Source organism: Oncorhynchus tshawytscha, linkage group LG17, assembly GCF_018296145.1.
Source record: "Oncorhynchus tshawytscha isolate Ot180627B linkage group LG17, Otsh_v2.0, whole genome shotgun sequence".
NCBI classification, from domain to species: domain Eukaryota; kingdom Metazoa; phylum Chordata; class Actinopteri; order Salmoniformes; family Salmonidae; genus Oncorhynchus; species Oncorhynchus tshawytscha.
In genome coordinates, this window is record NC_056445.1 from 18,784,404 (window position 1) to 18,810,894 (window position 26,491).

At 42.7% G+C, this 26,491-nt stretch overlaps 1 protein-coding gene across 2 annotated transcripts; it reads left to right on the plus strand.

Moving 5' to 3' along the window:
• Positions 1–1,316: 1,316 nt before the first annotated feature.
• LOC112217005 (insulin-like growth factor I) lies at positions 1,317–23,132 on the plus strand. Of its 2 annotated transcripts, XM_024377215.2 has the most exons (5): positions 1,317–1,602; positions 3,064–3,223; positions 15,010–15,272; positions 17,394–17,429; positions 19,703–23,132. In XM_024377215.2, the coding sequence occupies exons 1-5, from the start codon at positions 1,555–1,557 to the stop codon at positions 19,760–19,762; spliced, it is 567 nt and encodes a 188-aa protein (XP_024232983.1). In that variant the 5' UTR covers positions 1,317–1,554; the 3' UTR covers positions 19,763–23,132. The 2 variants fall into 2 exon arrangements, with proteins under 2 accessions (XP_024232983.1, XP_024232984.1); XM_024377216.2 differs by lacking the exon at positions 17,394–17,429.
• The last annotated feature ends 3,359 nt before the right edge of the window (positions 23,133–26,491 follow it).

Sequence of the window (26,491 nt, forward strand, 5' to 3'; positions counted from 1 at the left end):
CATTTGGAGGCAGTAGGCTTTGGGGTGGATAGGATGTTGGTCTTGATCAACGTAATCGAGGCATCTTGAAACCTTTTATATTCCCTGCTGGGCTCATCCACTTAACACGGGTAATATTGTTATGCATAACATATTGCATTGGGTGAAAACTCTATATGAATGTAGTCACTATCTGCTCATGTTAGGTTTAAATAGGTAAATTGAATGTCCTCATACACCCTGTGACATCTTTGAATGTGTTTGCATGTTATGACCCACTTTGGTGGCATTATAAGGTGTCACCTTTGCCTGTTTGTGTCCACGCACTGCCCTCTCTGGATACGTTCTTGTTTATGTGTTGCGCTGACACTGTCTGAGCTAACTGGAGCTGTGCTGCTGATCTCCTGCTTTATGATTGGGTCAGCACTGATCTCCTGTTTAGTGATTGGATCAGTGCTGATCTCTTATCTCTGCTGGTGAAATCAACCCTCTTTAAGCCCCGGGACAATTAGGCAGTGGTCTTTTAAAACTTTGCCCTTTATTGGAAAAAATAGGATTGTCCTATTCAAGGTCATACATATTTGCCATGGAAAGAGTGCTGTTGTCAACAGATACTGAGACACATGTCAACTCAAGGGGAGAGCAAGGTGCAGATTCACAGATTGGGAAAAGGCCCACATTTGGGCTGTCAAGTGGCAATGCAGTGTTCAGTGACAAACACTGAGTGGTCATAACATTTGCATTGTAAAATTAGATGTATTGCCATGGTGTTCGCAGATAGACCTAACAAGAGGATATTTAAAACTACGTGTATAAAACTACATGAATAATCAGGTGGTTAGATGTGGGGTTTTAATTCTGATGACTTGAGGTAAGGGGTGATATTCACATATATGAATATAAACATATATGAATTGTATGAAAAAAGAGACCAATGTGCAGGCTATCCTGCTGACTGTGTGTGCACTGTACATAAACACTCAAATATTCTAGTTTATGAAAATATTTCAATCATGATGATGAATAAGCCCACTAAATCAAACGTTGGAGATAGATATGTATGCAATAGATGATGAATATGAAGACACATAGCCTACATGTGGCACATAAATTACGCACGAGCTTCGTGGACAATAATTATATTTTCCAATGCCTATAACAACTCATCATTTAGATTTCTACACGTAACAAGCTTTGAGAAGAGCGGGTGGTATGGGTCCAAGCCTTAAAGAGATCAAAATTCAATCCCATTCTAAGAAAAGTATAAATGATGACGTTATTTGAATATGTGCCCAAAATCCTTAATGAATAATTTAGGATGAGGAGAAGGCAAATGCTGCCCCAGCTGTTTCCTGTTGAAAATGTCTGTGTAATGTAGATACATGTGAGGGATTTTCTCTCTAAATCCGTCTCCAGTTCGCTAAATCTCACTTCTCCAAAACGAGCCTGCGCAATGGAACAAAGTCGGAATATTGAGATGTGACATTGCCTGCATCTTATCCACTTTCTCACTGTTTTTAATGACTTCAAACAAGTTCATTTTTGCTGGGCTTTGTCGTGCGGAGACCCGTGGGGATGTCTAGCGGTCATTTCTTCCAGTGGCATTTATGTGATGTCTTCAAGGTAACTTTAAATAATTTCCTTTGACACCAGATTGTTACCTTACTTACAATTTGTGTTGTTGTTGTTGTTGCAAGAACCAACCTGATTTATTTGCAGTATCAAAGCAAAAATGAATAAAGACCCATGTTTGATTATAGCAGATTATTTTAGTTCAGGGATTTAATGTACACATCGGTTTTATTATAGACTATTTCAAAATGTCTATCAGAACATGTCAGCAGGTAGATTTGCGTGCATTTTCTGTAAAAGCACGTTTGACTGTTCCCACATAGACATTATATGTAGCCTAGCTATAACATTTACTTTCATTGACTTTACGCAAATAAGGTTATTAGGCATGTCTGCGTGCATGAGTTAACACACTCGCGTGGATGTTTCAATGCGTTTCCAGCATGAGTTTCGACACGTTTGCGCATTGCGCGCCGACTGATTCCGTTTCCATGAATATAAACCACTAATGCTACTGCATTAGTTACTGAACTTTCAAAGTAATTTCTGCTGACTCCGCATTTGGGTACCACATTGGGTTGTAGGAAAACAAACAATAAGGAAGGGTTTAAGGCGTCTAAGAAGGCGCCCTTTGGGCAAGATAACTATGTGGTAGGGTTTGTGATGTATATGAATCCTGTATATATTCTCTTTATTATGTAAATTTGTCCCGGTATGCTTCATCTGCTGGGTTTGGCGCGTGAACCGTTTTCCATCTCATGTTTGGATAGGCAAGATCCTTGGCTCTGTGGCTCTTGTCCTGAACGATCGTTTTTGGAGCTGAGGATGAGAGAAAGCAAGGGCATCATTACATTATCTTAAAACTAAGCCTACTTAAAGAAGACTGTTTGGAAACAAGCGATTTTAAAGATATCTTATCGCATTGATTGATTTATGCATTCGTTTTATGCATACCTCTCCCTCTCTGTGACTAATTCCTATGCAATTGTTCTTTATTATAACACCCCAAAAGTTTGATTATCGGGTTGTGAAACGTAACTGTCTGATGGCTGCAGGAATATTATCAGTGAAATAACCTACAGACAAGACAATGATGTGTATGAGCTTCGAACCGGGAAAGCACCCTCTCCTCAGGAAGCGGCTCGGGCAGTCACCACTCCATACATCCTAATATGCTTGTAAGAATTGATAAACGTCAAGGACCATACGTGCGTAAATCGTGACCAAAACTCATAGACTGATATTATTGTAGGCTCTTTTATTATAATGGTGTGATTGTGTTGGACGTCACGGTTCCATAGACACCTGTTCCTTCACTTATTGTGAACCTATTCGAAAACCTAGTTATATATATTCGCAAATCTATAGTAAAAACTGATAATGACGAAGATGTTGAAATCACTGCCACCAAGTCATACTGACACTGGTGAAATACGATATGGGCGGTGAGAATGACGATATTCTCTGCCTGCCATGCCCTACTAACTGTGCCCTTCTCCCCATTGAACGCAGAGTGCGATGTGCTGTATCTCCTGTACCCACACCCTCTCACTGCTGCTGTGCGTCCTAACCCTGACTTCGGCGGCAACAGGGGCGGGGCCCGAGACCCTGTGTGGGGCGGAGCTGGTGGACACGCTGCAGTTTGTGTGTGGAGAGAGAGGCTTTTATTTCAGTAAGTGCACCTTTTATTTATTTATAAAGGATTGCTGCTGCTCCATTCTCCCAAAGCGCTAATGCGCAACCTCATAAATGAAACAGTATCAGATCTCTCTCATCTGGCCTTCCCTTTCTAATAACCATTCCTGCTGTCCTTTTCCTCACTCCTATTAAACATTTCAGCTGTAGACTTATCACATTTGAAATAGTTGATGCTTATATGTATATTTTGTCTCTGTCCATGATTGTGATGGACTCCTGACTTAGACTAATGGAATATACAGAATCACATGATGCAATGCCCTTGAAGCAGGAGTGAGGTTCTGGGGGTTGCTGAGAGGTAAATGAAGTGTAGAATGATGTTAAACAGCTATATGTATATTATGCTCATTCAGATGGCTGCTGGGTCTATGGGGATGGGGTTTTAAGTGGAATTGAGGCTGACTATCTGTAAGAAGGAGGAGGGAGAGACATAAATGTTGCAGTGAACTCTTTTTCCACCAGAAATGGGGAAAGCTACCCAAAGAAAACCATCCGCTAAGAATCCAGGACTTAAATCTCCTATTTTCCATTGGAGGCACAAAGGCCAGAACAAGATGCAATATATGGCAGTGCTGAGCTGTGTCAAGGTGTTGCGTTCTCCCTCTCAGCAGTAGCCAGTGTTCCTATGACATGGACCCTGATCCTTCCCTCAGGGGACTACTTCTTCCCATTATAACCATGGACTCAGAAAGGTTGTGGTTTGGCTCATTAGTGCCATACACTGAATGTGGTGCCTTGAGGGTCCCTAGCTGGCATTGAGTGAAATCACTGCACACACAAGTGTCAAGTCTCTCTTTACCACCTCTCCAAGGCTAAACCAGTATTGTGCACCATCCTTTTGTATCACTGACATATCAATACAGCTCAGAGATGTCAATCATCTTGAAAGAGGCTCTATGCTCCAACTTAATTCAGACTTGTATTACATCACGGTAGTTTCTCAGTTAACTCACAACCATGTACTGTGGAATGCCACTTTGAAAGTTCTCTTGAGGTGGTGTTTTTTGTTGTTGTTGACTAGTTGTGACAGAGTTGAGAATGTTTGATTGCGTGATAACAATTCTTCTGTGAACTTGATGAAATATTTCATATGTGTAAAGACTTTTGATGAGGTGTGAGACTGTCTGGGAGATTTGATGATGTGAGACTGTGAAAGGGGTTTATGTATTCTCTGAGTGTTTAATGGATTTCACATGGCCTATGGAATATAATCTTGAGTTGCCAGAACTTGCCACACTGCCATATCTTGTATTTGGAATATAACTGTATCTTCAACAAGATTATTCTATGATAATTCATTGATGAACCAAACAATGGACATAAACAGCAAATCATTCCAATCATGAACTCACAGACCTCAGATAGAGCTTATCTGGCTCTGGGAATTCAATCAGTCTGGGTTTGGAACTAAACTGCATCGATGTGACTATAGACTGTACTGTGCGATCATTGAGCTGCAAAGTGCCCATCCATCAATGCCTTGTTCTCGTGTTAAAAAATGTTAATTGGGTTGAGGACATTTCAGGCACACTCCATCCTTTCTGGAAAGGAACGGTGGGGTATGTACAGCAGGTGGGTCACTGTGTGGACAGTATGTCTCTCTCTCCTGCTGTCAGATGGAACCACATGTATAACAATGAGTCTTTAGGTGAGATATCTGGGTAATCCATTTTCGGCTCTGTCGTCTTTTGCACTGGGAAGAGTGACAGCTCCTTGCGGTTGTCAGGTCTGGTCTGCTCCTGAGCTGAACTCCTCCCCTCCAGTCTGCTGCACCATATTGAACTTGGCAGCCACCGTAGTAATGATGTGTCCCCAACGTGTTGCAGTGACACTGGGCTTTCTGCGGGCTGAGACGCTGGGCCAATCCACCTTACCCACCATGTCACTGCTAAAGTAGCTGCACTTGCATTTCAAGACTTCATATTTCATTACCTTGACAGAAATGTGAAATACTACTCGGTGGAAAAATATTTTATTGAAACAAAATGTGGTCAAAAGAATAAAAACTAAATCCACAACCGTAGTCAGTTTTTCCAATTATTAGCCTGACCTAGAAATCCTCAGTTGTCTTAGTAATGCTTTAGCAGGCAAACTCCCCCCGGGTTGAGTGGAGTAGAGTGGATATACAGACATACTGTGAATCTGGTCTTCGTGGGGGCCTTTTGAACAGAATCTGGGTAACCCCAGTTTGCAAATAGGAACACTGGACGACAGGAAAATTGTGAGGAAAATCGGTAGGAACATTCTCTGATCAGTGGGGTACTGTAGATTCTCTGAAAGACATGAATCAACTCTTCCTGAGCTTTTATTGTAGATAACACCCACTTCCTGTAATGTACTCTGGATGGAGCTGGTTATTCTATTCTGAATAATTTCCTCTCACAGTCTAAAAGTGAACCCCTACGATGCACCTACACTCCAGTGCTCTAGGATGTGGAAAAAATACAACTGACTAAAAATGAAAAAGGACTTCTATGGCACACCACCTTTCTCTTAGTAACTCCATAAATACAATGTCATGGCATATACCAAGTCTCTAATGTGGATGATGCTGGGAGTATTCATAAATGTATTAGTGATATACATTTTAATCAGAAGGAACCATGTCAAGGTCAGAGATAAACCTATTCAGCAAAAGGCACAGAGATTCAGCCACACAGGGCAATAGACAAACCAGTCTTGTCCTTTTTGTCTCATAATGCCATGTCATAAGCTACTAGCTCAGAGAGAGTTGTACATGAGATACATTTATAGTCGGGATGAAAACAAATTCAGATTGGCACTGTGACATCGCCCTCCCAACAGCATGTAGTTTAAACAGAACGAGGAACAGAGGAGGGGAGTAAATTGCTTTTAAGCAGCCATTGATGAGCCATCCTATCCTTTTTCAGCCTTGTTTGTCTCTCTGTGTCTATTCTATTTGAAGCAGCTGGAGTAGGAGAGTGGAGAACGTGTAAACAGCACATCAGCCTCACTACCCACACAGCTAGGCCTTGTCCCGGAGCAGCAGGGGATTATGGGGGATTACAGGATGATCAGGATGCACCCCTCCCCTCCACCTCCCCACCTCTCTAGTTTTATACACTGGACCTGAACACACACACACACTCAGCAGAAGGTACTCAGCACTAAAGAAAGAAAGGTCTCCTGTTTGCACTTTGTGTGCACTTTGTCACTGTGAGAAGGTGTTGTTTTTCCATGGAGTGCTGAAATGAGAATGTTGACCCTCCTCACTGAATAACTACTCTGCATAACAAAAATACTTATCATGAAAGCGACAGGATGGGGATGTTAGATTTGAGTTCTGTCAGTTTGGAGTCAAGACACAAAGGCTTGAGTTGAAATAAACCTGTTCTACTGGTGATGTTGGCCAGGCTTGACCATTAAGAACTCGTACAGATATTGCACACATTGTGCCCACATTATTATAGCCTACAGTTTCATCTGAGGCCTCTACTTAGGGCTAAAACCGAAACTTAAACCCTGGTAAATGGTTCCTAGACTGTAACTAGCCAGAGCTAGCCAAGCTTGCTATGTCACATAATTTTGAACTGACTGACCCATCCACTCTATCCCATCCCACGAGACCCTAACTCACTGAGTTAGGATCCTAAATGCTCTTACAAACTGGCTTTTAATTGCCTAAAAGCAGACATAACCTCAGTTGAAAATGTGAGGGAAATTTAGCTAGGCTATAAACTCTTTGTGGTACCAGTGATAAAGAGGTAGTTTCCAGGTCTATAGCAGCTTTCGTAGACCCCGACAAACCATAAACTCCCTGACACTCCACAGGCAGTGCGCTGCACCGGTTCCAAGAATTCACTGTTTTTTATTAACCACGGAGAGGCTGTAAAACTCAGATCCTTTCTGTGCCCACTCTGGAGGAGAGCCCTGTCTTTACAGCCTTACTCGTTTGAGGAATGTGAGCTATGTGCTGCAGTGTCTCCAGCATAGCTCTATCCAAGCAGCAGGATGGAGCAGTGAGTGGCCTGCCTCTTTGACTTTTGTCTTAGAAGTCGTTCAAATATACTGACCAAAAATAATCGTCTAAAGTGTTGGTCTGAAGGTTTCATGAACTGTATTAAAAGATCACAGAAAATTTCCATAAGCACAAAAATATGACAGGTGTGGCATATCAAGAAGCTGATTAAACAGCATGATCATTACAAAGGTGCACCTTGTGCTGGGGACAATAAAAGGCCACTCTGAAATTTGCAGTTTTGTCACACAAGACAATGCCAGAGATGTCTCAAGTTTTGAGGAAGCATGCAATTGGCATGCCGGAATGTCCATCAGAGCTGTTGCCAGATAATTGAATGTTAATATTTCTACCATAAGACGCCTAACCATGCCAGCCCAGGACCTTCTTCCCCTGTGGGATTGTCTGAGACCAGCCACCCGGACAGCTGATGAAACTGAGGAGTATTTCTGTCTAATATATCCTTTTTTGGGGGAAAAACTCATTCTTATTGGCTGGGCCTGGCTCCAGAGTGGGTGGCCTATGCCCTCCCAGGCCCACCCATGGCTGAGACCCTGCCCAGTCATGAAATCCTTAGATTAGATCCTAATGAATTTATTTCAATTGACTGATTTCCTTATATAAACTGTAATTCAGTAAAATCGTTGAAATTGTTGCATGTTGCGTTTATATTTTTACTTCAGAAAGTGTTAAGACCTCTTGACTTGTTCTACTTATTAAAAAAAAAATCAACATCAATCTACACACAATATCCCATAATGACAAAGCAAAAACTGTTTTTTAGAAATGTTTGCAAATTTATTACAAATAAAAAACTGAAATATCCTATTTACATAAGTATTCAGACCCTTTACTCGGTGCTTTGGCGAAGCACCTTTGGCAGCGATTACAGCCTTGAGTCTTCTTGGGTATGACGCTACAAGGTTGGCACACCTGTATTTGGGGAGTTTCTCCCATTCTTCTCTGCAGATCCTCTCAAGCTCTGTCAGGTTGGATGGGGAGCGTTGCTGCACAGCTATTTTCAGGTTTCCAGAAATGTTTGATCGGGCTCAATCAGGCTCTGGCTGGGCCACTCAAGGACATTCAGAGACTTGTCCTGAAGCCACTCCTGCGTTGTCTTGGCTGTGTGCTTATGGTCGTTGTCCTGTAGGAAGGTGAACCTTCAACCCAGTCTGAGGTCCTGAGCGCTCTGGAGCAGGTTTTAATCAAGGATCTCTGTTTATCTTTCCCTCGATCCTGATTAGTCTCCCAGTCCCTGCTGCTGAAAAATATCCCCACAGCATGATGCTGCCACCACCATGCTTCACCTTAGGCATGGAGCCAGGTTTCCTCCAGATGTGACTCTTGGCATTCAGGCCAAAGAGTTCAATCTTGGTTTTATCAGACCAGAGAATCTTATTTCTCATCGTCTGAGAGTCCTTTAGGTGTCTTTTGGCAAACTCCAAGCGGGCTGTTTGTTATGTGCCTTTTACTGAGGAGTTGCTTGCATCTGGCCACTCAACCATGAAGGCCTGATTGGTGGAGTGCTGCAGAGATCGTTGTCCTTCTGGAAGGTTCTCCCCATCTCTCAGCGGAACTCTTGAGGTGGTTACAAACTTCTTCCATTTAAGAATGATGGTGGTCAATGTGTTCTTGGGGACCTTCAATGCTGCAGAAATGTTTTGGTACCATTCCCTAAATCTGTGCCTCAACACAATCCTGTCTCAGAGCTCTACGAACAATACTTTCGACCCCATGACTTGGTTTTTGCTCTGATATGCACTGTCAACTGTGAGACCTTATATAGACAGGTGTGTGCCTTTCCAAATCATGTCCAATCAATTGAATTTACCACAGATATACTCCAATCAAGTTGTAGAAACATCTCAAGGATGATAAATGGAAACAGGATGTACCTGGGCTGTTGGTGGGTGGGGAGTGGCGAGACACACTGCAAATAATCCGGTTAGCCAATGTGTGGGGGGCACAGGTTAGTCGGTCTAATTGAGGTAATATGTACATGAATGTATAGTTAAAGGGACTATGCATAGATGATAAACAGAGAGTAGCAGCAGCATAAAAAGGTGTGTGTGGGGGACACACACACACAATGCAAATAGTCCATTTCGTTACCTGTTCAGGAGTCTTATGGCTTGGGCGTAGAAGCTGTTGAGAAGCCTTTTGGTCCTAGACTTGGCAGTCCGGTACCGCTTGCCATGCGGTAGCAGAGAGAACAGACTATGACTAGGGTGGCTGGGTCTTTGACAATTTTTAGGGCCTTCCTCTGACACCGTCTGGTGTAAAGATCCTGGATGGCAGGCAGCTTAGCCTCAGTGATGTATTGGGCCGTACGCACTACCCGCTGTAGTGCCTTGCGGTCGGAGGCCGAGCAGATGCCATACCAGGCAGTGATGCAACCAGTCAGGCAGGATGCTCTCGATGTTGCAGCTGTAGAAACTTTTGAGGATCTGAGGACCCATGACAAATCTTTTCAGTCTCCTGAGGGGGAATAGGTTTTGTCGTGCCCTCTTCACAACTGTCTTGGTGTGTTTGGACCAATCTAGTTTGTTGGTGATGTGGATACCAAGGAACTTGAAGATCTCAACCTGCTCCACTACAGCCTTGTCGATGAGAGTGGGGACGTGCTCGGTCCTCCTTTTCCTGTAGTCCACAATCATCTCCTTGGTCTTGATTACGTTGAGGGATAGGTTGTTATTCTGGCACCAACTGGCCAGGGCTCTGACCTCTACCCTATTGGCTGTCTTGTCGTTGTCGGTGATCAGGCCTACCACTGTTGTGTCGTCCACAAACTTAATGATGGTGTTGGAGTCATGGCTGGCCATGCAGTCATGGGTGAACAGGGAGTACAGGACACGTCCTGTTAATCCGTAAGGCCCAGCGGCCATGTGAATGTTGACCTGTTTAAAGGTCTTACTCATGTCGGTCCTGTAGTTTAGCATCTGCTTCATCTGACCACTTTTTTTATAGGCCGAGCCATTGTTGCTTCCTGCTTTAATTTTAGCTTGTAAGCAGGAATCAGGAGGATATAATTAAGGTTGCTTTGTCATTATGGGGTATTGTGTGTAAATTTCTGAGGATTTTTATAAATTTAATCCATTTTAGAATAAGGCTGTAACGTAACAAAATGTGGATAAGGGGAAGGGGTCTGAATACTTCATGAATGCACTGCACATGACAAATAAAATATAATAGTAACTTGAGCATGATCATGAGCACAATAGTGGTAGTTAAAAGTATGGCTTATATTTGTACCCATGCTTCTCTGCTGTTATGGCACTACTGCCAAAATGTCAATGCTGCTTGACCAAAAGGTCCCTCTAGCTTGTGTCAGGTTGACCTAAACAGGCTGCCTTGCTCTTCAGCCAAGACATTGTCGACTGATCTGACAAAGATCGCAGTGGGATCAAAACATTGTCTTGTGTGCATCTTAATAAACCACTGGGGAGCATTACAGAGTTGTAGACATTCCTTCTTTCAAGTCATGATGGAGCCTCTCTCTACACAGCCAAACAATTGTTATGCAGCACTTAGATCTCAGTTGAATCTATTCACCCTCATTCACCCTACAAAAAGGGGGGAAATGGGCCCCAATTCCATCCAATAGATGTGTGCAACAACACACAACACCAAAACAAAACTTCACCCTAATCTGTAGTGGGTGTCTGTCTACGACAGTGACACAAACAGAAGATGTGTAGCCTACCACTAATCTGCCATGCCTTGAATGGCTGCAACCAAACTCCAAAACAATAGCCTTTACCAATCACCACGGATCCCCTTCTCAAACAGCCTGTTTCTCACACCATCCACCAGGCTGGATGTCCACACCATACGGCAGGCAGGAGAAGGTGGTTTGTCTGAGTTTGTTTACAACAACAGCACACAGGACGCCAACTCTTTGTTAACGGCGGATTACAGTCAGTGATCCCTTGAAACGTGGCACTTAAAACCTTCCAAAACCTATTCCACCAGTTTACTGCTGCTTTCTGCTTTTTAAAACCAGCTACAGCTGATTCTTCTTCATGTTAAAATCTGCATCCGGATGATTTTTCTCCTCTCCAGCTGTTTGTTCAGAAGGTTACAGGTTATTTTGAGAATAATAGCGGATGTTCATTTGGAGGCCTTTATTGGGAGGGATTGGAAAACAGGACCAGCACAATCAACTCCTGGCTCACAATACAACCTGTCTGATTGAATAATCACAAACTCGGCCTCGCAAGAAGGTTTCCCTCGTCATGAAAATTCCTTGTTACACGTCAGCAACAATGGTTAAGTGACAATTTAACATGGTTTATTCTGGCTTAATAACAACATGCCATTCAGTAAACATTACATTAAAGATGCACTCCGCGATCTTAAGCACAACAAATTGCATGAATTGGATTTGTAACATATCAAACAAATTGAGAAATTCGGATGATATCATATGAATTGCAAAATTCGTAACATATCAAACCAAATGGATGACATAGTAAAACATTTTTTTAAATGTATTGTCACATACACTGGATAGGTTCAGTGTTGTTTTACAGGGTCAGCCATAGTAGCATGGCACACCTGGAGCAAATTAGGTTTAAGTGCCTTGCTCAAGGGCACAGATAGATTTTTTATTTTTTTAAATGTATTTTACCTTTATTTAACCAGGCAAGTCAGTTAAGAACAAATTCTTATTTTCAATGATGGCCTAGGAACAGTGGGTTAACTGCCTGTTCAGGGGCAGAACGACAGATTTGTACCTTGTCAGGTCGGGGATTTGAACTTGCATCCTTCCGGTTACTAGTCCAATGCTCTAACCACTAAGCTACCCTGCCTTGTCGACTCAGGTATTCAAACAAGCGACCTTTCGGTTACTGGTCAAAATACTCTAGCCGATAGGCTACCTGCCGCCCTACACAATTGAATGACGTAGTGCACAAAAAACAGGGACCCGTTTTGGCTCGTGAGCGCCACTTTCAAAACTACTGGCTGAAATTATACAAAAGTCAGAGAGTGCATCTTTAAGTGGGCCCAGCTACGGACACAAAGAGGGATGAAGTTATGAAAATCCCCAAATAGTCTTCAAACAATGAGACCTGCTACCTTTCATTCTCAAGGTGAAAACTGGTGTATTGCACGTGCAGTTCTCATTGTAAGGAGGCTATAACATGGCCTGATTACCTTTAGCCTACATTGTGGTGGTCAAATCCTAAAAGCAATGATTGACCTTGTTGACCTGGACATAGACCTTGGGTGAGAGCTCTCTTTCTCCTTGCCTGCGGAATCAACTATTCTTGCTGTCCACTGCAGCACCTTCAACCTTTTAGCCAGTATAGAACCCTCTCACATTCAACTTTTTAGCCAGTATAGAACCCTCTCACCTTCAACCTTTAAGCCAGTATAGAACCCTCTCAACTTCAACCTTTAAACCAGTATAGAACCCTCTCACCTTCAACCTTTAAGCCAGTATAGAACCCTCTCACCTTCAACCTTTTAGCCGGTATAGAATCCTCTCACCTTCAATATTTTAGCCAGTATAGAACCCTCTCACCTTCAACCTTTAAGCCAGTATAGAACCCTCTCAACTTCAACCTTTAAACCAGTATAGAACCCTCTCACATTCAACTTTTTAGCCAGTATAGAACCCTCTCACCTTCTACCTTTAAGCCAGTATAGAACCCTCTCAACTTCAACCTTTAAACCAGTATAGAACCCTCTCACATTCAACTTTTTAGCCAGTATAGAACCCTCTCACCTTCTACCTTTAAGCCAGTATAGAACCCTCTCAACTTCAACCTTTAAGCCAGTATAGAACCCTCTCACCTTCAATATTTTAGCCAGTATAGAACCCTCTCATCTTCAACCTTTAAGCCAGTATAGAACCCTCTCACCTTCAACCTTTTAGCCAGTATAGAACCCTCTCACCTTCAACCTTTTAGCCGGTATAGAATCCTCTCACCTTCAATATTTTAGCCAGTATAGAACCCACTCACCTTCAACCTTTTAGCCAGTATAGAACCCTCCCACCTTCAACCTTTTAAGCCAGTATAGAACCCTCTCACCTTCAACTATCCATGAACACACACTGTATTTCATCATCTGACTTGAGATCAGTGTTCTCTCACACACAATACAACTACTTCCATAATCTTTCTTCACACTGTACCCAGGGTCCTGACTGAGAACTGTGGAGAGATGCATCTGTTTCTGAATTGGAGCTCCTCTCTGTCCAAAACAACATTGTCAAGATAAGGAAGGCATAGAGCAGAAGTTAATGCACTTTGTCAGCACTGGCAGGCTCCCAGGCCAAGAGCTATTAACTCTGAAAGGGAAAGGCATTTCCTCCTTGTAAATGCCATATTACATTATTATTATTTCATTTGGTAACAGGGAAAAGCCTATCAAGGCTATATTGCCTGAGGTGAGCGGGGAATTGTAAATGGAGAGTGGGATATTTTTTTAACGGCCACTGAAAGAAAGTGGGTTTGGAGAGAGGGAGTCAAAAGCTGTTGGCATTCAGGTGTCAAAGCAACTCCTAACTTCCTCCTCCCTTCCACTCGCATCACTGTAGAAGGTGACTTGGGTTCTCAGAGAAGTGCTCAGATTCCGATTCATACTGAAGAGCACCAGACCTCCAAGTGAGCCTCTCTGGCTTTGCACCACAGGAGGCTGGTGAAGGTTGAACGACTAATAATAATGGCTGGAATGGAGTGAATGGAGTGATATCGAACACATGGAAACCATGTGTGTGATGTGTTTGAAACCATTTCATTTATTCTCTTCCTGCCATTACTATGACCCCCCCCCCACACACACACACAATTTAGGTGCCACCAACTGCCTATCTTTTGCACGTATGGGAACTATGAGTCTAGTCGTGTCTCAGGAAAGCCATATAGTTGATAGGGAACAACAGCATGGCTGCATTGTACCAGCATCCACAGTATCCAGAGTTCAACTGGCTCTGATATTGTCAGCAATAAAGGGCTGCTGGGTTGCCAGGTGAAAATGTGAATGAAACGACCAACCAGGCTGCCAGAGGGTGTGACTTAGGCCTGGGCCTGCTTTCTCAGCAGGCTGATGGGCCCCGAGGGGTTGAGGTTTGGCCTAATGGGTCTAAAACGTCAGAACGTGATATTCTCAATGTTACGGTGACCGTGACCTTTTTTACTGCCGCACGGCTGCCAAAAAGAGTCCGCACAGTGCAATGCGATACCCTGTACATTTTGCAGTGAAGGAATCAATGTCATTAACGCTGTCCATATATCAGAACAATCAAGCCCACAACCTGGCCGTTAGCACTCAGCTATTACAGGGCCCAGGTCCTGGCACACAGCCACAAATGATTACAGCTTTTTGGATTCATTCAGCTCACAGATATAAGACCTTCCAGGACATCTGCACTAAAGAAGTTGGTCCATATCCAAGACTGTAATGGGTTATGTTGTATATGATTCCATTGGCTCTTTTAAAGCACCTGTGGTTGACTTAACATACCCGTGACACAACACTTAACATGCCTATGACCTCTACTTTTACCTCAACGTTTAACTTTGACCTATAACATGAAGACAAACATACATGGAAGTCCAACATGTATAATCATAAACAACAAGCTGTCTTCAGTTATCTTTTTTATTTACTTACAGAACAAACTGGAATGACAGCTATCCTTGCTCTTTACATGCTCTCTGCATGCTCTTTGCATGATTTTTGCATGCTCTCTACATGCTCTCTGCATGCTCTTTACATGCTCTTTATGTCTTCACATGTAGTAACACAAATTCTTCTTTCTGTCTCTCCAGGTAAACCAACGGGGTATGGCCCCAGTTCACGGCGGTCACATAACCGTGGTATTGTGGACGAGTGCTGCTTCCAGAGTTGCGAGCTGCGGCGGCTCGAAATGTACTGTGCCCCTGTCAAGTCTGGCAAGGCAGCTCGCTCTGTGCGCGCACAGCGCCACACAGACATGCCAAGAACACCCAAGGTTAGTACTGCAGTGCAAAACGTGGACCGAGGCACAGAGCGTAGGACAGCACAGCACCCAGAGAAGACAAAACCCAAGAAGGTGAGCACAGCACCAAACAGATATACATTATAAGAGCATACACAGTTGACATCAGTGAAACAGAATGGACATAGATATGGAACATTGTAGTGGGTCTTTCAGTATATTTGATTGTTAGATCATACGGTGCATTCAGAAAGTATTCAGACAACTTTACTTTTTCCACATTTTGTTATGTTACAGCCTTATTATAAAATTCATGAAATTGTTTTTTCCCCTCATTAATCTACACACAATACCCCAAAATTAAATATGAAACGAAGAATATCACATTTACATAAGTATTCAGACCCTTTACTCAGTACTTTGTCGAAGCACCTTTGGCGGCGATTACAGCCACGAGTCTTCTTGAGTATGACGCTACAAGGTTGGCACACCTGTATTTGGGGAGTTTCTCCCATTCTTCTCTGCAGATCCTCTCAAGCTCTGTCAGGTTGGATGGGGAGCGTTGCTGCACAGTTATTTTCAGGTCTCTTCAGAAATGTTCAATTGGGTTCAAGTCTGGTCTCTGGCTGGGCCACTCAAGGACATTCAGAGACTTGTCCCGAAGCCACTCCTGTGTTGTATTGGCTGTGTGCTTAGGGTCGTTGTCCTGTTGGAAGATGAACCTTCACCCCAGTCTGAAGTCCTGAGCGCTCTGTAGCAGGTTTTCATCAAGGATCTCTCTGTACATTGTTCCGTTCATCTTTGCCTCGATCCTGTCTAGTCTCCCAGTCCATGCTGCTGAAAAAAATCCCCACAGCATGATGCTGCCACCACCATGCTTCACCATAGGGTTGGTGCCAGATTTCCTCCAGGTGTGACGCTTGGCATTCAGGCCAAAGAGTATGAAACATCTTAGTTTCATCAGACCAATCATTTATCTCATGATCTGAGTCTTTAGGTACCTTTTGGCAAACTCCAAGATGGCTGTAATGTGCCTTTTACTGAGGAGTGGCCTCCATCTGGCCACTATACCATAAAGGCCAGATTGTTGGAGTGCTGCATAAATAGTTGTCCTTCTGGAAGGTTCTCCCATCTCCACAGAGGAACTCTAGAGCTCTGTCAGAGTGACCATCATGTTCTTGATCACCTCCCTGACCAAGGCCCTTCTCCCCCTATTGCTTAGTTTGGCCTGGCGGCCAGCTCTAACAAGAGTCTTGCTGGTTCCAAACTTCTTCCATTTAAGGATGATGGAGGCCACTGTGTTCTTATTTAAATTATTTTATTTAACTAGGCAGGTCAGAACAAATACTTATTTTACACTGACGGCCTACCCTGGCCAAACCCTCCCCTAACCCAGATGACGCTGGGTCAATTGTGCGCCGCCCTATGGGACTCTCGATCACGGACAATTGTGAAACAGCCTGGGACCGAACCAGGGTCTGTAGTGACACCTCTAGCACTGAGATGCAGTGCCTTAGACCGCTGTGCCACTCGGGAGCCTTGAAGGTTCTTGGGGACCTTCAATGCTGCAGACATTTTTTGGTACCCTTCCCCAGATCTGTGCCTCAACACAACCCTGTCTCGGAGCTCATCGGACAATTCCTTTGACCTCATGGCTTGGTTTTTGCTCTGACATGCAGTGTCAACTGTGGGACCTTATATAGGCAGGTGTGTGCCTTTCGAAATCATGTCCAAATCAATTGAATTTACCACAGGTGGACTCCAATCAAGTTGTAGAAACATCTCAAGGATGATCAATGGAAACAGGATGCACCTGAGCTCAATTTCGAGTCTCATAGCAAAGGGTCTGAATAGGTATTTCTGTTTTTAATTTTGGATAAATTTGCAAACATTTCTAAAAGGCTGTCTTTGCTTCGTCATTAAGGGGTATTGTGTGTAGATTGCTGAGGATTTTTATTTATTTAATACATTTTAAAATAAGATTATAACGTAACAAAATTTGGTAAAAGTCAAGGTGTCTGAATGATTTCCGAAGACACTGTGTGTCAGGCTTTTTCCAGAGAATGCACTCCAAATTAAGACGTTAAGGCTAAGGCTTGATGATGAGGACAGAAAACACCAATAACTCACTTTTACCCCTTAGAGAGTGGCTAACTGTTCCATTGTGGACAATAAACTACCACAGTGGAAAGCAAATGTGTCATATCTGAACGGTTTTATTATTTTTCCTGACAGAAACCTTTATCTGGGAATAGTCACACATCTTGCAAGGTAGGCTGTTTGTCCTTCACTACTGCAGTGGTACTTTCCTACTATAACTACACAGAACAAAAATATAAACGCAACATGCAACAATTTCTAAGACTTTACTCAAGAGTTAAAATTCATATAAGGAAATAAGTCCATTTAAATAAATGAATTAGGCCCTAATCTATGGATATCATATGACTGGGAATATAGATATCCTAAAGAAAAGGTAGGGGTGTGGATCAGAAAGCCAGTCAGTATCTGATGTGACTGACATTTGCCTCACACAGTGCGACACATCTCCTTCTCATAGAGTTGTTCAAGCTGTGCACAGTGGCCTGTGGAATGTTGTCCCACTCCTCTTCAATGGCTGTGCGATGTTGCTGGATATTGGCGTGAACTGGAACATGCTGTGGTACACATCAATCCAAAGCATACCAAACATGCTCAATGAGTGACATGTCTTGTGAGTATGCAGGCCATGGAAGAACTGGGACATTTTCAGCTTCCAGGAATTGTGTAGATCCTTGTGTCATGGGGCCATAGATTTTCATGCTGAAACATGAGGTCCTGGCGGCAGATGAATGGCACAACAATGGGCCTCAGGATCTTGTCATGGTATCTCTATGCAAATTGCCATCAATAAAAGGGAATTGTGTCCGTAGCTTATGCCTGCCCATACCATAACTCCACCGCCACCATGGGGCACTCTGTTCACAACTTTGACATCAGCGCAAACCGCCCACCCACACATCGCCATACACACTGTCTGCCATCTGCCCAGTACAGTTGAAACCGGGATTCATCTGTGAAGAGCGCACTTCTCCAGCCAATGGCCATCGAGGTCGGTTACGATGCCAAACTGCATCCAGGTCAAGACCCTGGTGAGGATGAAGAGCATGCAGATGAGCTTCCCTGAGATGATTTCTGACAGTTGTGCAGAAATTATTTGGTTGTGCAAACCCACAGTTTCATCAGCTGACCGGGTGGCCACAGGTGAAGAGGCCAGATATGGATGTCCTGGGCTGGCGTGGTTATACGTGGTCTGTGGTTGTGAGGCAGGTTGGACATAATGCCAAGTTCTCTAAAGCGAAAGAATTTGAGAAATTAACATTCAATTCTCTGGCAACAGCTCTGGTGAACATTCCTGCAGTCAGCATGCCAATTGCATGCTGCCTCAAAACTTGAGACATCTGTAGCATTGGGTTGTGTGACAAAACTGCACATTTTAGAGTTGCCTTTTATTGTCCCCAGCACAAGGTGTACCTGTGTAATGATCATGCTGTTTAATCAGCGTCTTGATATGCTACACCTGTCAGGTGGATGGATTATCTTGGCAAAGGAGAAATGATCACTGACAGGGAAGTAAACACATTTGTGGACCAAATGTGAGAGAAATAAGCTTTTTGTGCATATGGAAAATGTCTGGGATCTTTTATTTCAGCTCATGACCAACACTTTACATGTTGCGTTTATATTTTTGTTCAGTGTAGAATATAGCATGCCATGATTGGTGCCATGACTACCATCATATGTGATGCATACTTGTCATTGTTATACGTAGCTGTTCATACCTTCGTTTAGTAGATACAAAATCAATGACTCCTTGGACAGGTTACAGCAGAATACAGTCAGTCAGTGAGAGGGAAGGAAGGAAATACAAGCACAGAATTGAATTAGTAGTCAAGCCCAGTCCAACCAAAGTAGTCAACCCAACCAGAAGAAATGTTTCTTTCGTCTCCCTTAGTTTCCCAATTCCACCTGTGTGTCCATGTCGTCCTTTTAAGCTTGGACTTGGTGCATTTTACAACTCTTCTCTTAAAAAAGAAAGCCATTAGCGAAGGGGCGGAGGACTAAGTGGTTTTTGTGGTAGACCCATGGGCACTCTCTCTCCCAGACAGATTCTACTTTCATACTGTACATTTTGTGCTGAAACCCTGGTCCTCAGATTGCAACAGATTTGTGGCATGCTAGTTACAGAGGGTAACAGCATGCATGTAATCACATTGATTTATTCATGTGCAGAGGGACAGTGTGTTGAATGTCAGTGCCGCTCTGGTGGCTTGTGGTTTGAATATGACCTATCAGCTCTGGTAGGGAGGATACTCGATACTGTACTGTTTGTGGCTCTTTCACTATAGCAAAAGGTTATGAAATCATCATCCATTAATTGTACAGCTGTGTTGTTCTAGACACAGGCACTGGGTTTTGACCCAAAGCTGTTTTTTCCCCCTCTCCTAATCCACTTATCTAATGTTTCTCCTGCTAAAAATCTGTTCCCCCTCCACCCTTTTCAGGAGGTACATCAGAAGAACTCAAGTCGAGGAAACACGGGGGGAAGGAACTACCGAATGTAGAAGAAGACAGAAGCTAACGGACAGGCGGACAGGGATGAGAGAAAGGTGGGCCCATACCTGGTGCCTCTGTGGAATGGTTCACTGTAAAACAACAAAAGGTGGATTATGGTACTAAGATAATGGTAATAAGCTTTGTGTGTAATGTCTCTAGCTGAGAGTTGAAGTGCTGGGGTTATATGAGAGGTATTTTTATTATTTTATACACTGCACCATTTCATATTGGAAGGAATTATATTCCATGTCAAACCAATGTAACAGACTAGTTTAGCTGCTTACACATCAAAGAGCTTCTTCTTCTTATACCTCCATGTGTGAGCTGAGCTATAGTGTCCCTGGTGGCCTCTGATAGGCTCTGTGCTACATACAGCCAATAGGAGGGCAGCCAGCAGACACGTTTTACCTGTCTGTCTATGGGAGCCAATGGTTCATCCTCTTTACCTGAACTCTGAAAGAGTTTAAGCTTTACACTGAGAGGTTGGGCCATGCAAAGCAGTCGGGCTATTGGATAAGTAATCTCCCCATTCTCATCTAACAACCACTGCTTTGATAATATATTAGAACCACAAGAGAAATGTTATTTCAGCTTCAGTCAGTTCTGGCCAAAAGATAATTTCACAGTTGTCACGTGTTTCATTAAGGCTATTTATTTACTATTGACTGCTTCAACAGACAATAAGCGTATTACATGCAACCATAACATAAGAACCAGGCTTTGAGGCCTATGACCTTTGACCTATTCTGATGATACAATCTTCTTGTACTGCTAAGCCATTCTAGTGAAACTGACAGTAACTATTATATCCTGTACTGTAAACAGAAAGTACTGAGGAGATTCCATTTATATTTAATTTGTAAAGACTCACAGTAGATTCTCTGGGTCTAATATCTGGTCTGATTAAAAATGGATTCTAATGCAGAGGACAGGACAGAGGGGCGCTAAAAATAGCCAGCTACAGGAAGACGATTAATGATTGATTTCACTTGGCCTGCATTCTTTTATTTTGTTAGCTTAGGGAGGGACCTTTGCTTCTTCTGTATGAACATGGACTGCATGGATTTGTCATTGCAAAAGGCTATAAAATGAACTGCAACACATATAGTTCACTCAAGTGAATGATATGCAACTGTTAGAAACACAGAAACACACACCTACAAACAGGGCTGCAGTTTAAAAATGCTGTGCACACACACACACAGTCCGTTTTGTAGCTCAGCCACTCAGAGCTCTGCTACTGTGAGCAAGGTTCACACACTGGTTCCATCAGACCATGTTCTGAGAATTCCTGTGTTTGCGTCAGGATTACAGAGAGTAATGGCTGTTTGCACAATCTGGATGCCTGACAGTCAATATACCATTTCAACAACCTGACAACCCATCACATCTTTTCCTCCTCTGTCAGTGTATAATCAACCAATACTCCCATTTATGTTATCCTATGCATTCTTCTACTATCATTGTACATGATGGTATCATATAGCAAAACCGTATTAAGAAAATCCTATCCACTGTATAATGGTGCTATTTTGTAGTTTGTTACTTGCAACGGTGGGCTAAAACAGGAAGATAAAGAGAGATGGCAAAGCTTATCGTTGGAGGTCGTCCCTTTTGCACAGCCTTGTGGCCACCATTTTATTAATAGTGTTTTTATTTGTAAGCAATTTCAATAAGGTAGTAGTATAAGCGAGCAAATGTCTTTGTGTGAGATCTGTGAATGCATGGGAAAAAAGTATCATGTTGTGGATCCCAAGAAGGCAAAACGCTATTTTTTCTACTGTTTTTAAATTATTGTTACTCAATATAGATCCCTATGCCAAATAACTTGACAAAAAGCACTGTGAACTGTGATCCTTCAATAATATTAAGGTGTTAAAAGTCATAGTGTACTTTTGTTTGTCCTGAACGAAATGTTATGTGAACGCACCATGATCAGAAAGCCAAGGCATTGATGCTTACGAATATGTATGATTAAGGTTGAACGATTTGTTTTGTAAAACCATGTGCCCATGTGTTAAAGAGCTTAAGTGACACAGCGAATCAGATCTGGTTCTCAGCTCCCCACAAAATAAGACATGTTTTATTTATTACAACCTTTTACAATTTTGGGCTGTTGATGCATTCGGACATCAATAAAAATGGGATAGAAATGATCAAAAGAAGTATTAAAATGACGGTCTGACCTAAAGTATTAATGTGGTACTTATATCCTTACATCTATCAGCAACCCACAGCTGTAATCATCAACACATACAATGCAATGAAGTGGTTAAGTTTAGGACTCCATCTTGTCCGTTCACATATGGCTACGGACGATATTGTCAGGTGAATTGAAAGCCAGGTTGACCTCTATGGCTGCATACCATTTGACCCTCCGTGAGATGCATGTATGTGGTTTTAAAACAAGCTTGTTGAGTTCCTATTATCAGCACGATTGTCCTTCAGTACCATATCACCAGACTGATACCAAAGATCTCAGCTAAATTAAGACACAATCTAATTCAACTTGCATTGTCAGATGTTTATTTAATGAAAGACAGTATAGGTAAACTGACAACTGTCAATCATAAGCTATCACATTTGATCGATGTCTCCATCCATCTGATCAGGTGTTCAGCTACGCTAATGCCGCTTGAGTAATACAAGTGTAGGTTTCATTCATCCCCTGAGGCATACGCTGGTCAGACTGACCCCAGTTCAGTTCTACACTCTTAGGCTGTCCATAGGAGAACCCTTTTGGGTTCCAGGTTGAACCCTTTTGGGTTCCAGGTAGAACCCTCAGTGGAAAGGGTTTTTCGTAGAACCAAAAGGGTTCTACCTGGAACCAAAAAGGGTTCTTCATCGGGTTCTCCTATGGAGACAGCCGAAGAACTCTTTTAGGTTCTAGATAGCACCTTTTTTTCTAAGAGTGTAGTTCTCCCTGAAACAAACCTGAAGATGGAAGTTTACCATGTGGGACTTTGTGGGACTGTCAATATGCAGGCATAAAGGATAATAATGGTGGCCTCTTGAGGGGCAGCAACAGAGTAAAGCTATGAGCATGATAGAATCTAGATATTTAATCCAGTTATCTGACTCCCAAAACACTATTTTGACTGATTCTCTGTCACCATTTATCTCACAATTAGCAGTTACAATGTCACAAACATGAATGAAAACTGTATTTTGAATTACATATAGGAAAACTCTATCAAGCGCTCTGGAATAGGAAAACATTTGAATTGATTGCCATGGGATTCCAAAGCTCACCATCATCTAAGAAACTGTTTAATTACAGTGCTGTTATTTCTGGTGCTCGATTGCCTTCTGTAGAAAATGTTTAAATACTGACAGATTGTTCACCATTCCTGCTGAATAAACCACTTGTCAACATTATGACAACGTCTGGGCACTTATTTCATACCATTTGTCATGCTCATGTCAGAATGTTCTGCAGGCACTTTTGAGAAACCTTTGAATATCATCCATGAATAAAATAACAAAGATGTTTTTCCCACTTTTGCTTGGCAACCAAACATAAGAAGAAAAACAAACAGCCAGGTGAACAGTTTTTCTTTCTTGTATCAGTATTTGGTGTGTAATTGATCACCATGTCCCTCTCGCTTGATGGAAGGGAAAACCAACCAATGAACGTCAAGTATGAATATCCAACGGATGTAATGAAACAGAGAGGTCCAGGAGACTTTCTACAGCAATGCATCTTATTAACACACTATTCTCCCTACTTTGTAATTATAGCACAGTAAGCTATCCACAGCAAGGTCAGACCTGCAAAATAAACCTTGGTGTCACTGACATAGACATTAGTGTTGCATTCTAACAAAGCTCACTTTTGTCTCTCTGAGCATATGCAAAAACTATAAAAATCAATTATGTCCTTCGGCTGTATATCAACACATGATTCAGATTGGAGATCATTTCACCATCAGTCTGAAACTGAATACACTCTGGATGACAAAGTGATACTTCCTAAAAGATGGCATGTTCCGCCAAGGCAAACAGAGTCGGTGTGGGTTCACTGAGGGGAGAGCTGCGCCTGCGTGTTCAGCTTTTTAGGGGTCGGACGGCTCTGCAGTGACAGGACAAAGCTTTCATTCACTGTCAGCCCTTTTGTATGAATATATAACCAAACATTTAAGTAATTTTCACAGAAAAATTAGCCTTCTGGCTTCCATTCAGCAGACATAACCGTTTCAAGTGTGGAGCAGGGAGTTGGCAAGCGTCTGGCCCGGCAATCCTGGACGGTATTTCATCCAAGCCTCTCAATGACTAATACAAGATCAATTATTAGGCCCGAATAGACACATTGCAGTTTGCAAGCTTGCAGGATTTAGAGTTCAAATAAATCTCCAAGAAACCTCAATGCTGTATTCTGTAAAAAAAGAAGAAAAAAAAGAAAAGTAGAATCTATTTAACATCTGCGGTCTAATTTCTGATTTGTAATTCTGTAATATCATAACTAATTGTGAATTTCTCCATTGCACCTCTGCTACACCATCAGAAAGATTCTGGAAGGAGCAGTCTCAAGTATCTATTTCCCAAATTTATCAGATGGACTCTATGCGCTCTGGATTGAGTGCACCTAAGGACACCGATTTTGGACCAACCCTGAAGTGGAAGCTCCAAAACCCTACTACAACTACGTACGCTATTGTCTTTTAAATGACCTTGTGGTTTATTTTAATACACTCCAATTTCACTATTTTTCCTCTTGGTTGTTTTAGGGGGAGGGATGATTTGTGTTAGTCTGGCAAAATGTAGTTCTCTTTTAATAATAAATACTGGATATCAATTACTTTTACAGTAGTATGAAGGACTGGCAATTGCATTTATTGTTCTCACTGTATATTAGTCCTTCAACTCAGCATCTTTCCCCATCACTACGGTTTCCTGGATTTCTTCTCTCCTTAGGACACCAGCCAATGTGACATTAACTTTGTATATCACTGGATTATGCATTTCCATTTCAAACTGAAACTCTCAGTTTGAAATTCTAGCCATACCTGGGTGTAGAAGGGGAAGGGACCCATGCCCATAGGGGCTTCTCCGTCTTATTTTTCCTCCATTTCCCTCAGCAGTGGAAATTCACTGAGTACTGATTATGGCAGGAGAGTGTTGGCTCAGCTGTGTGCTTTAAGAACCCATGATGTCAGACCCATATTTTCCTTGGAGAGCCTCTCATCAGCTGCATTGTTCCAGGAAACCATGGTCTGTTCTCTGGGCAAGAAAGAGGCCTGCCCAATCGTAGCCCCTTACACCCACAACTCTGCCTGCTGCTATACAGTCCTCAAGGCCCCCACCTCCAACCATCCACCCCCACACCAGACAGACTACAAGGCCCCCACCTTTATCTTCACAACAACACATATCTGCATATAGTGAGCATCCTGGAGCTCCCAGCATTACGTACTCCTCTCCCAGCTCTGTACTGTTTTTACTATAGGAGTTGAGGGTCGGCGATGAAAAGCAGCATCTTAGAACAGGACAAGGAAATAATATGTTGCTCCACAGAGAACCATAACATGATGCTGCTGCTGGTGTCATCTGGCGAGGTCTTCAGAGGGTTTCAGTTCTGACTGAAAGATGTATTTGACCGGATTACACCACCGCCCCCTGACAGGTGACGTAAGCAGCAGCGAGAGATGATGGGAAAACTGTCCCCACAGCCAGCCATCTCTCTAAGTTTTGATGGGCAATTAAGCTGTCAAACCCAGAGGGAAACTTTGAACCAAGATAGAAAACATTAAGGCAGTAGCGGCATACTGTGACAAGTCAATCAACAGTTTCATCTGATCTGATATATTTTGACATACATGTCATTATTAAAAGTCATTATTCCCAAAAATAAAGATATCACCAGTGCCCGGTGTCTGGTTTCCTTTGGTGTCCGGTGTCCTTTGACAGCTCTTTGGTCTTGGCCATAGTGGAGATTGGAGTGTGACTGTTTGAGGTTGTGGACAGGTGTCTTTTATACTGATAACAAGTTCAAACAGGTGCCATTAATACAGGTAACGAGTGGAGGACAGAGGAGCCTCTTAAAGAAGAAGTTACAGGTCTGTGAGAGCCAGAAATCTTGCTTGTTTGTAGGTGACCAAATACTTATTTTCCACCATAATTTGCAAATAAATTCATAAAAAATCCTACAATGTGATTTTCTGGATTTTTTTTCTCATTTTGTCTGTCATAGTTGAAGTGTACCTATGATGAAAATTACAGGCCTCTCTCATCTTTTTAAGTGGGAGAACTTGCACAATTAGTGGCTGACTAAATCCTTTTTTGCCCCACTGTATGTGAGAATGCTATTCATTGACTACAGCTCAGCGTTCAACACCATTGTGCCCTCAAAGCTCATCACTAAGCTAAGGATCCTGGGACTAAACATCTCCCTCTGCAACTGGATCCTGGACTTGCGGAAGGGCCACCCCCAGGTGGTAAGGGTAGGTAACAACATCTGTCACGCTGATCCTCAGTACAGGGAGGCCCCTCAGGGGTACGTGCTCAGTCCCCTCTTATACTCCCTGTTCACCCACGACTGCATTGCCAAGCACAACTCCAACAGCATCATTAAGTTTACCGACAACAGTGGTAGTGGCCTGATCACCAACAACAATGAGACAGCCTATAGGGAGGAGGTCAGAGACCTGGCATTGTGGTGCCAGGATAACAACCTAACCCTCAACGTGATCAAGACCAAGGAGAAGATTGTAGACTACAGGAAAAGGAGGACCGAGCAC

Excerpts from the sequence above, each read along its gene's own strand:
- LOC112217005 (XM_024377215.2), top strand. The coding sequence starts at position 1,555 with ATGTCTAGCGGTCATTTCTTCCAGTGGCATTTATGTGATGTCTTCAAG. Across the intron at positions 1,603-3,063 it reads ATTTATGTGATGTCTTCAAG|AGTGCGATGTGCTGTATCTC; the intron begins GTAACTTTAAAT and ends CATTGAACGCAG. Across the intron at positions 3,224-15,009 it reads AGAGAGAGGCTTTTATTTCA|GTAAACCAACGGGGTATGGC; the intron begins GTAAGTGCACCT and ends CTGTCTCTCCAG.